Source organism: Pimephales promelas, chromosome 14, assembly GCF_988280905.1.
Source record: "Pimephales promelas chromosome 14, fPimPro1.hap1.1, whole genome shotgun sequence".
NCBI lineage: Eukaryota > Metazoa > Chordata > Actinopteri > Cypriniformes > Leuciscidae > Pimephales > Pimephales promelas.
Genome location: NC_142782.1, coordinates 7,895,930 through 7,910,552, shown reverse-complemented (window position 1 = coordinate 7,910,552; position 14,623 = coordinate 7,895,930). Strand labels below are relative to the sequence as shown.

General features: G+C 38.9%; 1 protein-coding gene and 1 long non-coding RNA gene across 4 annotated transcripts; both read left to right on the top strand.

Moving 5' to 3' along the window:
- The first annotated feature begins 2,253 nt into the window (after window positions 1-2,253).
- Window positions 2,254-6,329, top strand: LOC120467025 (uncharacterized). The gene has a single exon (XM_089119360.1). It carries the CDS (start codon window positions 3,470-3,472, stop codon window positions 5,582-5,584), a length of 2,115 nt encoding a protein of 704 aa, XP_088975486.1. The 5' UTR covers window positions 2,254-3,469; the 3' UTR covers window positions 5,585-6,329.
- A 4,415-nt stretch (window positions 6,330-10,744) lies between these two features.
- On the top strand, window positions 10,745-14,623 carry LOC120462141 (uncharacterized). Of its 3 annotated transcripts, none has more exons than XR_016146456.1 (4): window positions 10,745-11,074; window positions 11,383-11,444; window positions 12,720-12,859; window positions 14,385-14,623. It is a non-coding gene; the product is annotated as an uncharacterized LOC120462141 (long non-coding RNA). The 3 variants fall into 3 exon arrangements; XR_016146454.1 differs by having other exon boundaries at window positions 10,749-11,074; window positions 11,402-11,444; XR_016146455.1 differs by lacking the exon at window positions 10,745-11,074 and adding an exon at window positions 11,190-11,213 and having other exon boundaries at window positions 11,402-11,444.

The following is a 14,623-nucleotide window of genomic DNA, read 5'->3' as shown; positions in this document are numbered from 1 at the left end:
CATGAAGATGAAGTCGTATGGACATCTTTCTGGGTGGGACCGAATTCACAAGGAAGCCTCATTGGCATGGACATACTTCCATTGTTGAATATGGTCATCTTCACTGACAGTCGTCAAATCGCTACAACAGCTGGGATAATACCACACGAAGATCGCACATGTAATTTGAGTTCAGTTGGTGCAGCAAAACCAATCATCAGAGACTGGACCAAAGACGGTGTGTGGGGTCTTCTGTGCAGTTTACATCCAGAAGTTTGGGCTAAACACAAATTTGATTGTGGCAAAGCCAACATTGACCCTGTTGTTATTGAAGGGCCGACACATGCCCCTCATAAACAATACCCTATCCGACCTGAAGCAAGACGAGCCGTGGAAGAGATAGTGGCAGACTTGGAAGCTGAAGGGATCATCAGACAAACTTCATCAACCACTAATAGTCCTGTCTGGCCTGTCAAGAAATCGGATAACTCATGGAGATTAACCATTGATTACACAAGACTCAACAGTGTAACACCAAAACCGCATCCTATTGTGGCCAATCCTGCCACCATTCTGAATGATATTCCAGGAGATGCTAAAATTTTCACAGTACTAGATGTACTGTCTGCTTTCTGGTCTATACCTATTGACGAAAAATCCCAAGAGAAACTTGCCTTCACAGTGGGTGCAAAACAGTATGTCTGGAACAGACTCCCACAAGGACTTAATATTTCTCCTGTGGTATTTCACAGAACTTTGGATCAGTTCTTAACGGAGCAAAAAGCTGAAATTGAGAGTTCAGGAAGTGTTTGCCTCCAATACGTGGATGACTTGTTAATTGCAAGCCCAGATGAAAACAGCCACATATTTGCTCTGAATATTGTCCTACAAGCCCTTAAGAAAGGAGGATTCAAAGTCAACCCCGACAAAGCACAGCTGGCCAAAACCAAGGTTATCTACTTGGGCCAAGAAATATCTGTCGAGGGAAGGAGACTGACAACAGAGCGTGTGGAGGCATTACGGCAACTTCCAAAACCTCTAACAGTTACAGGAATGAGGAAAGTGATGGGACTTTTCAACTATTGTCGTCAGTATATTCCTGATTTTGCCAGCATCACCAGTCCCCTCATTGACTTGTACAAGGGAGGAAAGCCTGGAATGGAACAGATAAACTGGACACCGGAAGCTGAGGAAGCATTTACTTCAATGAAAGAAAAACTGACTTCAGCCCCAGCCTTGGGACTTCCTGATGGACGATTGCCGTTTCATTTGTGGACCAGGGTGGGAGATGAGACGTACTCAGCAGTACTGTGTCAAAAACCAGGTGATCGATACAGACCTGTTGGATACTTTTCCACAAAGATTCCTGTTACAATGATTGGTCAACCACGATGTATACAAGCTCTCGATGGTGCCACATGGGCAGTGGATGCTGTGGAAAATTTGATAGGAGCACAAACAATCATATTGCATACTCCACACAGTATAGTGACGTTGCTGAACAACACAAACACCAAGACCATTACTGATGCAAGGAGAGCAAAATGGGAAGCAACTTTGTTGAACAAGGATTTGAGAGTGGAAATCATCAGAGACACATCCCTTAACCCTGCAACGATGATGATCGAACCACACGAGGGAACACCACATGAGTGTGAAAAACAAGTAGAAGAAGAAAGTCTTGGTCCTGTTAATCCAACACCTCTTGAAAATCCAGACAAGGAGTTATGGGTCGATGGATCCAGTTACTATGTTGATGGAAAACGACATACTGGATGGGCTGTAGTGGAAGCTGATGGAAATGTTGTGAAGAAAGGAGCTCTTTCTGGGCATTTTTCAGCACAAGTAGCTGAGCTCATAGCACTTGCAGAAGCTTTCGAATTATCGGAAGGACAACGAGTCAACATCTACACAGATAGTCGTTATGCTTTTGGAGTGGTCCATGACTACCTTGCCCTGTGGAAAAAACGTGGACTTATCACCAGCAATGGGAGCGAAATACAACATGCTTCCATAATTCGTCGTTTGATTGCAGCATGTCACCTACCCAGAGAAGCAGCCGTGATCAAAGTAAAATCACATCAATCTGACAAGTCCAAAGAAAGTCAAGGAAACACGGCAGCAGATGCAGCGGCCAGAGAAGCAGCACTACTTCCTCTTACTCCTGTTACCTTGGTAAAGGAAAACACCGAAGATAATCCTGAGCTCCGCCTTCTGTCATATCAAACTGAGACAGATGAAGAGAAAGAACAATGGATAAAAGCTGGAGCGAAAGAGGATGATCAAGGTATCTGGAGAATTCCAACAGGACAAGTGGTGATGCCTATCGGAACAAGAAGGGAACTAATGCAGCTGTATCATGGAAAAGTACATGCTGGAGCAAAAGCAATGAAAGCTCAAATCAGCGAGACGTGGTGGTGGCCACGAATGATGAGAGACATTGATGATTACTGTAGAAGATGCTTGATCTGTCTGAAAGCAAATGTTGGAAAATCTGTAAAGGTGCGGATGTCACATGCACCCAGACCAACAGGTCCATGGACACATCTCCAAATCGATTTCACAGGACCTTTGTCACCCAGTGGAGGGTACCAATACATTCTAGTAATCATGGACAGATTTACTAGATGGGTGGAAGCATTCCCAACAAAAACCTGCACTGCTGAAGCAGCCGCACGAGTGATGGTTGAACAAGTCTTTCCTCGCTGGGGTCTTCCATATGAACTTGATTCTGACAATGGAACTCACTTCACTGGAAAACTGATGAAGGAAGCAATGAAATTGATGGGGATTAAACAGAAGTTTCACATCCCATATAGACCTGAGTCTTCAGGCCTAGTGGAACGCATGAACAGATCGTTGAAAACCGCTCTTACCAAGGCCATTCTGCAAACTGGCCAAGGATGGCATAAGTTGTTACCCGCAATTTTGTGGAATCTGAGAGCAACCCCGAACAGAGTGACGGGACTGACTCCTTTTGAACTGATGACTGGAAGAGCAATGGTTCTGCCTCCTGATGCTCCGCCGCCTGCGGGAACAGGAGGAGACTCTACTTTGTTCCAAGAGAAGCTACGACGCTATCTTGCAATGCTGGACAAAGCAATCAAAGACAATAATAAGAAAGTGCGAGAAGCTCAACAGCAATGGGATGAAAAACATACCACTACTGACATTCCACACATTCCTGAGTTAGGCAGTTTTGTTATGGTCAAACGTATTCCCAGGAAAGGTTTAGAACCTAGGTGGGAGGGGCCATATGAGGTACTCTTAACAACAGATACAAGTGTCTGCCTAAAAGGGAAGGGTGTAGGAACAGATAGATGGTATCATTGGTCACAAGTTAAACCTTGCTTAGTGAATGAACAAAATGATGAAGGCTTAGGACCTGAGATTGAGCACTGTTCACTCATTAACTTTGGGAAAAAGGAGTGATGATTAATTATTTTTCTGCTTCCATTTCAGGAATCAATTCCATTGACATTGATTAGAGATGGTCGCAAGTTATTCTCGATACACAACGACAATGGTATGCTTGTTTTTAATTTTACTTGGCATTTACCAAGGAAGCCAAGCTTTATGGACTCCTCGAGTTCAAGATATTACTCGGAATGCAACCCTGAAATCTGGCCAACGTTTTACTCTACCCTTTATTTCCAGATGGGGATTATGGGATTGGGTGCCACGTAATGATAAAGACCTTGCTAAATATCGAGTGGGCATCTACGGTGGATGTAACTTTCACCACCAATGTTACAAAAGCAGAGTAATTTGGCCGGTGAAAGATGGGGGGTATACCGGTAGTGCTCAAAGACGAAAAATTTGTTCAAAAGAACAATGTGAAATTGTGGGGTTAAACCTCATAACATCTACTGATGTGGAAATTAATTTCATTTTGAATCGTACCCACATGCTTACAATATGGGATTCATTAGCCCTAGGCTGTATCTATCCCATAGTGTTACCATGCGAGGGGTTTCTATGGGATGCTACCTCCAGGACAACTAGATTCAAGGGAAATTACATACGAGTTTGGCATTCGGAAGATGCGAATGAATATTGTGAGACTGAATTAGAAACTGGGGAAATTGGACGGTGTTTTTATCTTTCTGCAGGAAAGACAAACAAAGCTAAAACATGCCCAAGTACAACTATTGCACCAGCTCATGGTATATTGTTAGCAAAGGAAACCAAAACCTTGATAAACGAAGCTCATATGGTGCGACAACGCATTAATTATAACTTGATGTCTCTTCTTACTGTTTATGATCAGTCCTATTGTGGAAATTTCACAAAAATTAGGAGCTGGTTGGAAAAAGAAATTAAATATTATACCTCTAAGGATCCTCTTGGAAGTCGAAATCGCAAACCTCGAAGTATATGGGGAGACATAGCGGGGGTATTTGGCTCTGTCAATTCAATTAGTAATACTGCTCAGCTGAACCAATTAAGTGAGTACTCTCAGTGGGTGGGAACAATGACCGGCAAAGGACTTACTGAGACTCTTCAAGGTTCTCTACATATTATAGCAGCGGGTCAGCATCTTAATGACGCAGCGAGGGAATTGGCAGATGCATTAGTGAAATCGTCTAATTTTGAGACACATCGTGCAGCGTGTTTATTTTTGGCTCAGAATTTGAAGGATCAAATGGTAGAGGATATTCAGGTTATTCGAATGGGTAAAGTTCCTGAGCGAATAGCGGAATCTTTGTTACTAGTTTTCGGAAAACAACTTAATTTGACTTCTGCTAAACATGCTCCATTAGTTAAAATTGCAATCAATGAAGATTTGTTGTCAGGTTCTGGAACATTACCTTTGATTATGGTCTGGCCTCAATATGGGAAACGCAATATTATGACAGTTAGACGATTCCAATCAATGGGGGTTAGACAAGGAAATTCAGTAATTAGATTGGGAAGGAATGGATATTGGGCTGAAGGTGAAACACCAATGATTTCTACTACAGACTGTTGTGTTGAGGAACATGAGTGGGTAATTTGCTCATGTTCTACAATGTTTAGTCTGTCTCTTAATGGATCTGCAGTTTGGGAAGTAGTTCCTTTAGATCAAGCCACAGGTGCATGGCAGGTGTCAGAAGCACAGTGGTGTATATTACATGACGGAATAAATGAAAATATGATATACGGAGGAAAGCTATGTCCAATTCCTTCTGATCCATTTTGCGTTGAGATTCTCTATCCTCTTCAATTGGGTGGAATTCATGTTCCACATGTACAATTGTTGCAGTTAGATCCACAGTGGTGGAATAATGATTTGGTGGAAGAGAGGAATTATGAACTCTTTGAAATGGTTAAGAGAGTTAAAGCAAGCGTTAAGGCAGCTCAAGAGGAGGGAATTCAAGCAATGGGTCATGTTATCGTAGCGAATGGAGTAGCTAAATTGATGTCTGAGAGGAAATTAGCTCGAATTCCAGGGAATTTAACATGGTTGGAATGGATAGTTTTGACTATGGTAGGAGTTTTTGTGTTTCTGTTAGTAATAAAACTTATCATATATGTGATAAGAAAGAGAAGTACCAAACCTTTTAGATTGGTTATTACTAACAAAATGGATAGAACCGAGAATGGAAAATTCGGAGTGAGATAGGAGATTTTATACACTACACTACTTACAAAACACAACCTCACAAACAATGAACACCCGCTTACTGATTTACAACCCCAAGGGATAGGACCCTTTTAACATCAACGTTTATTTTAATTTCTTATTTTGGCTCGGAACTGGAGGAGTTAATTAATTAACGAGTTAATTAATTAATGAGTCCAGGCACGGGCAGAAGACTTTTTTTAGTTTTTCTTTTCTTAGATGATTGGGGTTCATTTTAAAAGCATACACATAGATGTTAAATAACACATAGTATGCGGGGACATAACATGGGTTGGGTTTTTGTTTGTTATTTGTTTTCTTTCCTGTTTCAATTCTTTTGTCTTCTATGTCTATGTCTTGGTCTACTATTTCTCCTCACCACTATCACTTCAATAGGTTGGCCACCTGGAGATGATGGTGTGGAACTGACGGCCGTAGTTCCAGAGGAGGGACTGAAGATTCACAATCTCATCATTTTAATGTTGTTTTTAGTTTTTTTATTGTTTTTATTAACAATTATAATCATTAGTATTATGCATGTGATTTACACTTTTCATATACATTTTTTATACTTTTCATATATATTCATAATCATTTATAATCTACATTTTTATGAATCAAACTTTTCTGAATTCTGTATGTGGAAGACTTTTAGAGTTTGGGGGACTTGGGGGGAAGTTGAGTGTATTATGTTTCTTTCCGTGGAGCAGAATATACATTTCGGTGATTGATTGAGAGCAGATGTTTCTGGAACAGCTATATACTGTGTAAGTTCTTTGTTTGGACAGAGAGGGGAGAAAATACAGAGAAGCACAAGGACGATCTTTGCTGGTCCATTCTACTCTCTCTCCCTTATGTCTTATATAAATTGGTAAAATAAATAACATATATTGGCAGAATGACTGGTGTCTTTTCATTAAATTAAATAACAAGGGGAAACGAAGATTTTAAATCTACAATTTGATAACAAATTCAGCTGAAGATACACAAAGAAATAAATGGAAATACATGTTTTTCATTAAGTTCTTTAATGATGAGTCCATGTGTATTACAATGAGTTGTCTTGGGTTTGTGCCCCAATATCTCCACAGGCCTCTTCCATCACTTGAAGAAGACTTAGTTGTATTCTTGTTGGTAAGATTTCCTCAATTTGATTCACACCACAACATTTGCTCCTGATCACCCTGCGGAAAGAGGATTTCATTAAGGAGATTTTACAGTTTTTCTCAATCGATTTGGTACATTTCTCCAAACTCAGGTAACTGCTCTCAAAACAGTTAGCACAGCAAACTAAACACACTCTTATGTTGGCGAAACAGCTAAGTATTCGCTGCACAATGAAACACAGCATTTTATTCTAGTAATGCATTTATTAAAAATCAATATTAACATCAAAACTAAAAGTGTGTTCTCTGTTGATTTGATAACAAATTCAGCTGAAGATACACAAAGAAATAAATGGAAATACATGTTTTTCATTAAGTTCTTTAATGATGAGTCCATATGTATTACAATGAGTTGTCACCCCACAAATAAATAAATAAATAAAATAAATTATGCAAAGAAATACATAGGTTTAAAAAAATGCATTCATTGAATCAATTTATTTATCATGCCTCTCAATTACATCTGGCCAGAGAATTTCATCAACATCACAGCAAATGTTTTTTTTTTTCCTGCGAGTCATGCATCGCAGGAAAAAAAGCCTTGAATGCAGTAGCTATCCTAGACACGTTTGTGCCCCAATATCTCCACAGGCCTCTTCCATCACTTGAAGAAGACTTAGTTGTATTCTTGTTGGTAAGATTTCCTCAATTTGATTCACACCACACCATTTGCTCCTGATCACCCTGCGGAAAGAGGATTTCATTAAGGAGATTTTAAAAATGTAGGAGCCTTGCTGTGTTGAATGGTCAAAAGAGAGCATTGTGTGCCATAACACCAGTTGTAGAAATTGTGGCACAGAGAGTGATGTTGCCTCCGCACATGTCGCCGATCACATTTCTCCCTCTTCTCCTCTTCCTACATCCTCAGCCCTTCTTTCTCTTTCTCCGACATCCTCAGCTCTTCTTTTTCTTTCTCCTACATCCTCAGCTCTTCTTTTTCTTTCTCCTACATCCTCAGCTCTTCTTTCTCCGACATCCTCAGCTCTTCTTTTTCTTTCTCCTACATCCTCAGCTTTTCTTTCTCCTACATCCTCAGCTCTTCTTTCTCCGACATCCTCAGCTCTTCTTTTTCTTTCTCATACATCCTCAGCTCTTCTTTCTCATACATCCTCAGCTCTTCTTTCTCCTACATCCTCAGCTCTTCTTTCTCCGACATCCTCAGCTCTTCTTTTTCTTTCTCATACATCCTCAGCTCTTCTTTCTCCTACATCCTCAACTCCTTCTCCATCTCCTCTTCCTCTTCTTTTCCCTCTACCTTGTCCACCACCTCTCGCTCTTACACCTCTTCCTTTTCCACTGCTCATTCCCTTCTTTTTATTGTATTTTCTCATCATTCATGTTTGTTCTTCTTCTCTTCCCCTTTTGTAGTTGTTATAATTAAGACAGCTGTGTGAACAATTGGGAAATTGGCTTTTTCTGTGTTGAGGGGATTATTAACTCTTCAGATATCATTTCGGGGTTAATTGAGGACATAAGGTGTGCAACTGACTATTTTACAATTCATAGAGTTTTGTTTGTTGAGTTTTGAAAATGGTACAAAAATGTTTGTGATCTTTGTGAAGACCAATGAAAAAGTTGCAAAAGTTTTTCCTGATGTATTAAAGATTCGGTTGGGTGTATGAACTGCTGTGATAACATTAGGGAATTTTGTGCACAGTGTTTTGAGAAAATTATGCTTTTGATTTGTAATTTGTATGAAATGAAGGAGAATTTACTATCTGTTTAGGACCATTACGAAGTGTACAGATCACTGTGTTAAATGTTTTGAGAGCAGTGACCTGAGTTTGGAGAAATGTACCAAATCGATTGAGAAAAACTGTAAAAATGTAGGAGCCTTGCTGTGTTGAATGGTCAAAAGAGAGCATTGTGTGCCATAACACCAGTTGTAGAAATTGTGGCACAGAGAGTGATGTTGCCGCCGCACATGTCGCCGATCACATTTCTCCCTCTTCTCCTCTTCCTACATCCTCAGCCCTTCTTTCTCTTTCTACGACATCCTCAGCTCTTCTTTTTCTTTCTCCTACATCCTCAGCTTTTCTTTCTCCTACATCCTCAGCTCTTCTTTCTCCGACATCCTCAGCTCTTCTTTTTCTTTCTCCTACATCCTCAGCTTTTCTTTCTCCTACATCCTCAGCTCTTCTTTCTCCGACATCCTCAGCTCTTCTTTTTCTTTCTCATACATCCTCAGCTCTTCTTTCTCCTACATCCTCAGCTCTTCTTTCTCCGACATCCTCAGCTCTTCTTTCTCCGACATCCTCAGCTCTTCTTTTTCTTTCTCATACATCCTCAGCTCTTCTTTCTCCGACATCCTCAGCTCTTCTTTTTCTTTCTCATACATCCTCAGCTCTTCTTTCTCATACATCCTCAGCTCTTCTTTCTCCTACATCCTCAGCTCTTCTTTCTCCGACATCCTCAGCTCTTCTTTTTCTTTCTCCTACATCCTCAGCTCTTCTTTCTCCGACATCCTCAGCTCTTCTTTTTCTTTCTCCTACATCCTCAGCTCTTCTTTCTCCTACATCCTCAGCTCCTTCTCCATCTCCTCTTCCTCTTCTTTTCCCTCTACCTTGTCCACCACCTCTCGCTCTTACACCTCTTCCTTTTCCACTGCTCATTCCCTTCTTTTTATTGTATTTTCTCATCATTCATGTTTGTTCTTCTTCTCTTCCCCTTTTGTAGTTGTTATAATTAAGACAGCTGTGTGAACAATTGGGAAATTGGCTTTTTCTGTGTTGAGGGGATTATTAACTCGTCAGATATCAATTCGGGGTTAATTGAGGACATAAACTGACTATTTTACAATTCATAGAGTTTTGTTTGTTGAGTTTTGAAAATGATACAAAAATGTTTGTGACCTTTGTGAAGACCAATGAAAAAGTTGCAAAAGTTTTTCCTGATATATTAAAGATTCGGTTGGGTGTATGAACTGCTGTGATATCATTAGGGAATTTTGTGCACAGTGTTTTGAGAAAATTATGCTTTTAATTTGTAATTTGTATGAAATGAAGGAGAATTTACTATCTGTTTAGGACCATTACGAAGTGTACAGATCACTGTGTTAAATGTTTTGAGAGCAGTGACCTGAGTTTGGAGAAATGTACCAAATCGATTGAGAAAAACTGTAAAGTAAAGGAGCTCAACCAAGTAATCACTGTAGCTCGCACATCCCCTCTGTTGGTGAAAAAGGATCATAACTACACGAGTCACGACTGTTCTGACAACCAGCAGTCTGATACAAGTCTGGCTTTCTGCAGACTTGTATGTATGTATTTTTTGGTTTTGTTTGAAGGCGCTGTAAAATGCGGACATTTCCACTCCATTTGACCTCTGGTCTAACATGTAACACCATTATTATTTACATATTATTACACCATAGCCTATAGGCCATATATTTGTTTTATGCCTCACGTGATGCATTACTTGAAACCACGTGATCGGACCCGATTTCCGATCAATTGATCGGATCGGGACATGCCTACTTTTTTTGTTTTTGTTTACAGAAACACCAAAATGAAAGTTTTCATTGGCCAAAAAGCTACAACAACAATAGTTTAATAATCAATTACATTTATTTAATAATCAACACTCAAGTGCAAATGGAATTGTAGAATTAATTTAAACATTTAAACTGCACATAAGGCAGTTCTATATTAAAGGGGTGATGAACTGAGAAATCAAATTTTCCTTGAGCTTTTGACATGTAAGAGGTCATCATATTATAAGAATATCCTGTAAGTTTCAGAACTGAAAACGTCCTTGTTAGTCCAATAAAAGCTTTTATTGACACAGCCTCTAAAAAACGACTCGTTTTTAAAAGTGGGGAACTATGACGACAAAGAGGATAAAACACCACCCCCACAGAAGATGATCAACGCCTGTTTCACCACGGCAGGTTTAGCCCCGCCCACCGATTCGCGCATTACACACATAAGTATCAACATGTACATGCTTACCTCGTGATGACAAACTGGATCGCTACCCAGATAGCAGCTGACTCTGGGCCGGATCCGCCTCCAAACCGGCAGATCCGTGTAACAGTCACCCCCGTTTTACTGCCCCATTCCAGATACGGCCTGCATGTAGTCTGTGTACATCGGGAGTAGGCGTGAACATCCATCAGTCGGCGGAATCATAATAGTTCTGGCCCGGACTCGTCGGAACGAGCGCGCGAATTGTTTCCTTTTTTTTTTTTTTTAACCGGTTCATTCCAGATCAGAAGTCAGTCGGCGGAATCGTTGTTGTTCTGGCCCGGGGCCGTTGGAACGAGCGCGTGAACTGTTGGTCATTTGGATCTTCGGACTGCAAGCTCCGTGGAAAGTTTATAACGGTAAGTTGAACGATATCAAACAGTCAAACAGTTTAGTGTGCTTGTTTTTAATAGCGGTGTAATGTTTGTTATCAACATTTCGGAAAGTTTTGACCGGGTTTTAACTTCTTACGATGGCTATTGAAGAAGATTGGCTAACGTAACGTACTCTTTTTAGCTGGGTTAGCTGAATGAACTGATAGCTAAGCTAGCATTAATAAACAACTAGTTTGTGTGTAGCTAGCTTAAACATTAATGCTGTTTAACGTTAGTTAACTTACAATGATGTTGTACACGTAGTTTTGAACAGCACTAACGTTAATTAACAGCACCTGTCTTCCTTTTTAGATATTTTCTTCACCCCTGGCTGCGAGAGCCCCGGATTAATAGGGTAAGTTAACTAAAGTATTTTTTTCCGACTTTTTTTTTTTTTAAATCCTTATCCTGCTATGATAAAGCACAACATTATGAAGTTATGATAGGTAAAGTATTAAAAATCAAAGCTAGAAGAAATTAGAATTTTTATCTGACATTAATTATAAGTTAACGTTAATTCATAGGTGTAAATTAATTGTTTACTAAGTTCACTGTCAAATTATGACAAATATAAGGTCTATGGGCGGGAAAACGCATCTCTCCATTTCTTTTCGTTGACTTTGTATGAAATCCCGCCGTGGTATTATGGTTGAGCAGTGCCTGATTCATTTGGATATTTATTTGGGTTATGGCAAGCCACTTAACATTTAATCATTTTAACCTACTAATCTCTATTTTCATGCTACTAGTACTTATTTTTTAGATATTAGTATCTATTTCATTAAGTACTAGTACTTATTCAATAGCTACTAGTGTAATTCTTTAGATACTAGTGTTCATTCTTTAGATACTAGTGTTGATTCTTTAGGTACTAGAACCTTTTTAAAGATACTAGTACTTAGATACTAGTTCTTTTTTATTAGATACTAGTACTTATTCATTAGGTACTAGTACTTATTGCGATAGTGACTGACTATTCTTTTGTGACTAAATATTGTGACTTTTGTTGCCATTGACTTCCATGGGGATCTGTCATTCAGATATCAACTATTCAGTTCTGACTAGTATGTATTCCAATTGTGACTAGTACATATACATTAGATACTAGTAGTTATTCATTAGGTACTAGTACTTATTTTTTAGATACTAGTACCTATTAAATAGATACTAGTACTTGTTCATTAGATATTAGTACTTATTCATTAGATACTAGTACATATTTATTAGATACTAGTATTTATTCCAAATGTTACTAGTAAGAATTTTTATTTTACTAGTTTTACACTACTAATAATGCATAATAAGGGATGCAACTTTAAAGCCAAAAAAAATACTTTGATAGCAGTGCTGAAATAGATTGCAGTCATGACAGAACTGGTTACTCACATAATCACTTCCTCTTGAAAAGGTTGATTTAAGGATGATCCAATACAATCTAGTTGTGATTAGTTATTCATTTGTTTTGAGTTACTAAATGAAAGTCTACACAAAATTAGGTATTCTGCCACACCAACAATAGTAAACATGGGCAACATCTAAAGCTTTTCTCAAAACAGTGGGTTATTGGCTTGACTTAGAGGTAATTTTCAGAATTTGTACCCATCAACCAATTGACTTTCTCTCTTAACAGAGGCTGTACGGAAGAACCAAGTTGCTAGCAGCGCATCGGACAACGAGATTAACCAGCACGCCATCCGCTGGTTCAACCCGGCCTCTGACCGCGGAGGTGGCCGCAAAGAACGTGCCATGGCCAGAGATGCATTAACCATGGTAAATTGTAGATAAATCATTGTGCTAGTCTTTTGTAGAAACATTTGTTTTGTGTTTAACTTTGCAAATTGTTGTTAATAGCATTGCAGCTACGTAGTACGTATGTAGGAACAGTGACATATTTTTTCAGGGCTGTCCTGGGAACGATAGAAATATTCTGTAGGATGCATCTATAGGAAGAAAGGGATTGTGTAAGCCTATGTGTTTATTTATTACGATCACTTAGCAAATGACAAACTAAACCAACTGAGGTGAACTTTTTTCACCTCAAACCAACATACTTCCAGAGAAAACATCTATTAACTTGTTAATTTTAATGATTTTTGTTTGAAGTTTGAAAATGCAATACAGATACAGATTTAAAGGACAACTCCGGCGCAAAATGAACCTTTGGTCTAATTACACATTGCTACCTAGTCAACTGTTATCTGAGATTTGTTTTCATGATTGCCGAATGTAAATAGTTTTATCTCTGAAAACAGTTTAGCCTATAGTGCTAGTATAATGCTAGTATATAGGGCATAGAGTAATGACAAGTAAAAATTGCTTGTTATTACCACTAACAAGGCTCAAAATAGCCCCACACCAACACGACAGCATAACAAAGGTCCCTACATTCAAACCGAAGCATTGAGAACTTTGTCAGTGTCCATAGAGTTTAATAAGAAGATATTTTATACACACAGTCAACTTCGCGAATACAGGAAGAAGCCATCTTTGAAAATTAGTCTCTACCAGTCGATCTAAGAACGCCGATCCAAGTGCGCTGAACTGTGCAGAATCTTATATGGTCCGTTGTTTTCGGAAGAAACACAAACACGAACCGTTTTCTTCTCTTCAATATGTACACGTAGCCAACTGTTCGCGCTCACATTATCACCTTATTCACATCTCACCGGTGGACATGGATCGGCGTTCTTAGATCGACTGGTAGAGACTAATTTTCAAAGATGGCTTCTTCCTGTATTCACGAAGTTGACTGTGTGTATAAAATATCTTCTTATTAAACTGTATGGACACTGACAAAGTTCTCAATGCTTCGGTTTGAATGTAGGCACCCTTGTTATGCTGTCGTGTTAGTGTGGGGCTATTTTGAGCCTTGTTAGTGGTAATAACAAGCGATTTTTACTTGTCATTACTCTATGCCCTATATACTAGCATTATACTAGCGTTATAGGCTAAACTGTTTTTAGAGATAAAACTATTTACATTCGGCAATCATGAAAACAAATCTCAGATAACGGTTGACTAGGTAGCAATGTGTAATTAGACCAAAGGTTCATTTTGCGCCGGAGTTGTCCTTTAACTACAAAAAACACCCCAACTACAAGTTAAGCATGTTTGCGGTACAAGATAATCATTCATTAGTTGTAATTGTGGTAAAATGTTCTCTTAATCTGGATTTTGATTTTAGGTCAAATCTTCCAGCCTAGTCCCCTTTAATATTACCAATCTCAGTGGATTTTCATGTAATTTGTGATTGCCATTATCAATTGAGTTCTTACACTCTTTTTATACTTTGCAGGAATGAACGCATCAGCCATCCCACACTCTTCCATGATGGTTTGTTGGACGTTATGTGACGGTTGTTCCAACAGTTGTTCAAGACAGAAATTATCTGTAGAAATGTGTTTATTAGACTGATTTTTAGTTTGGCAATTATCTACTTTGTTTTAAGTTTCTGTCCTGTCTTTTTTATTTTAGACATTTTAAAATAAAATTTTAAAATGTGTATTTTAAATAAAATTTTAAATGTGTCACTCA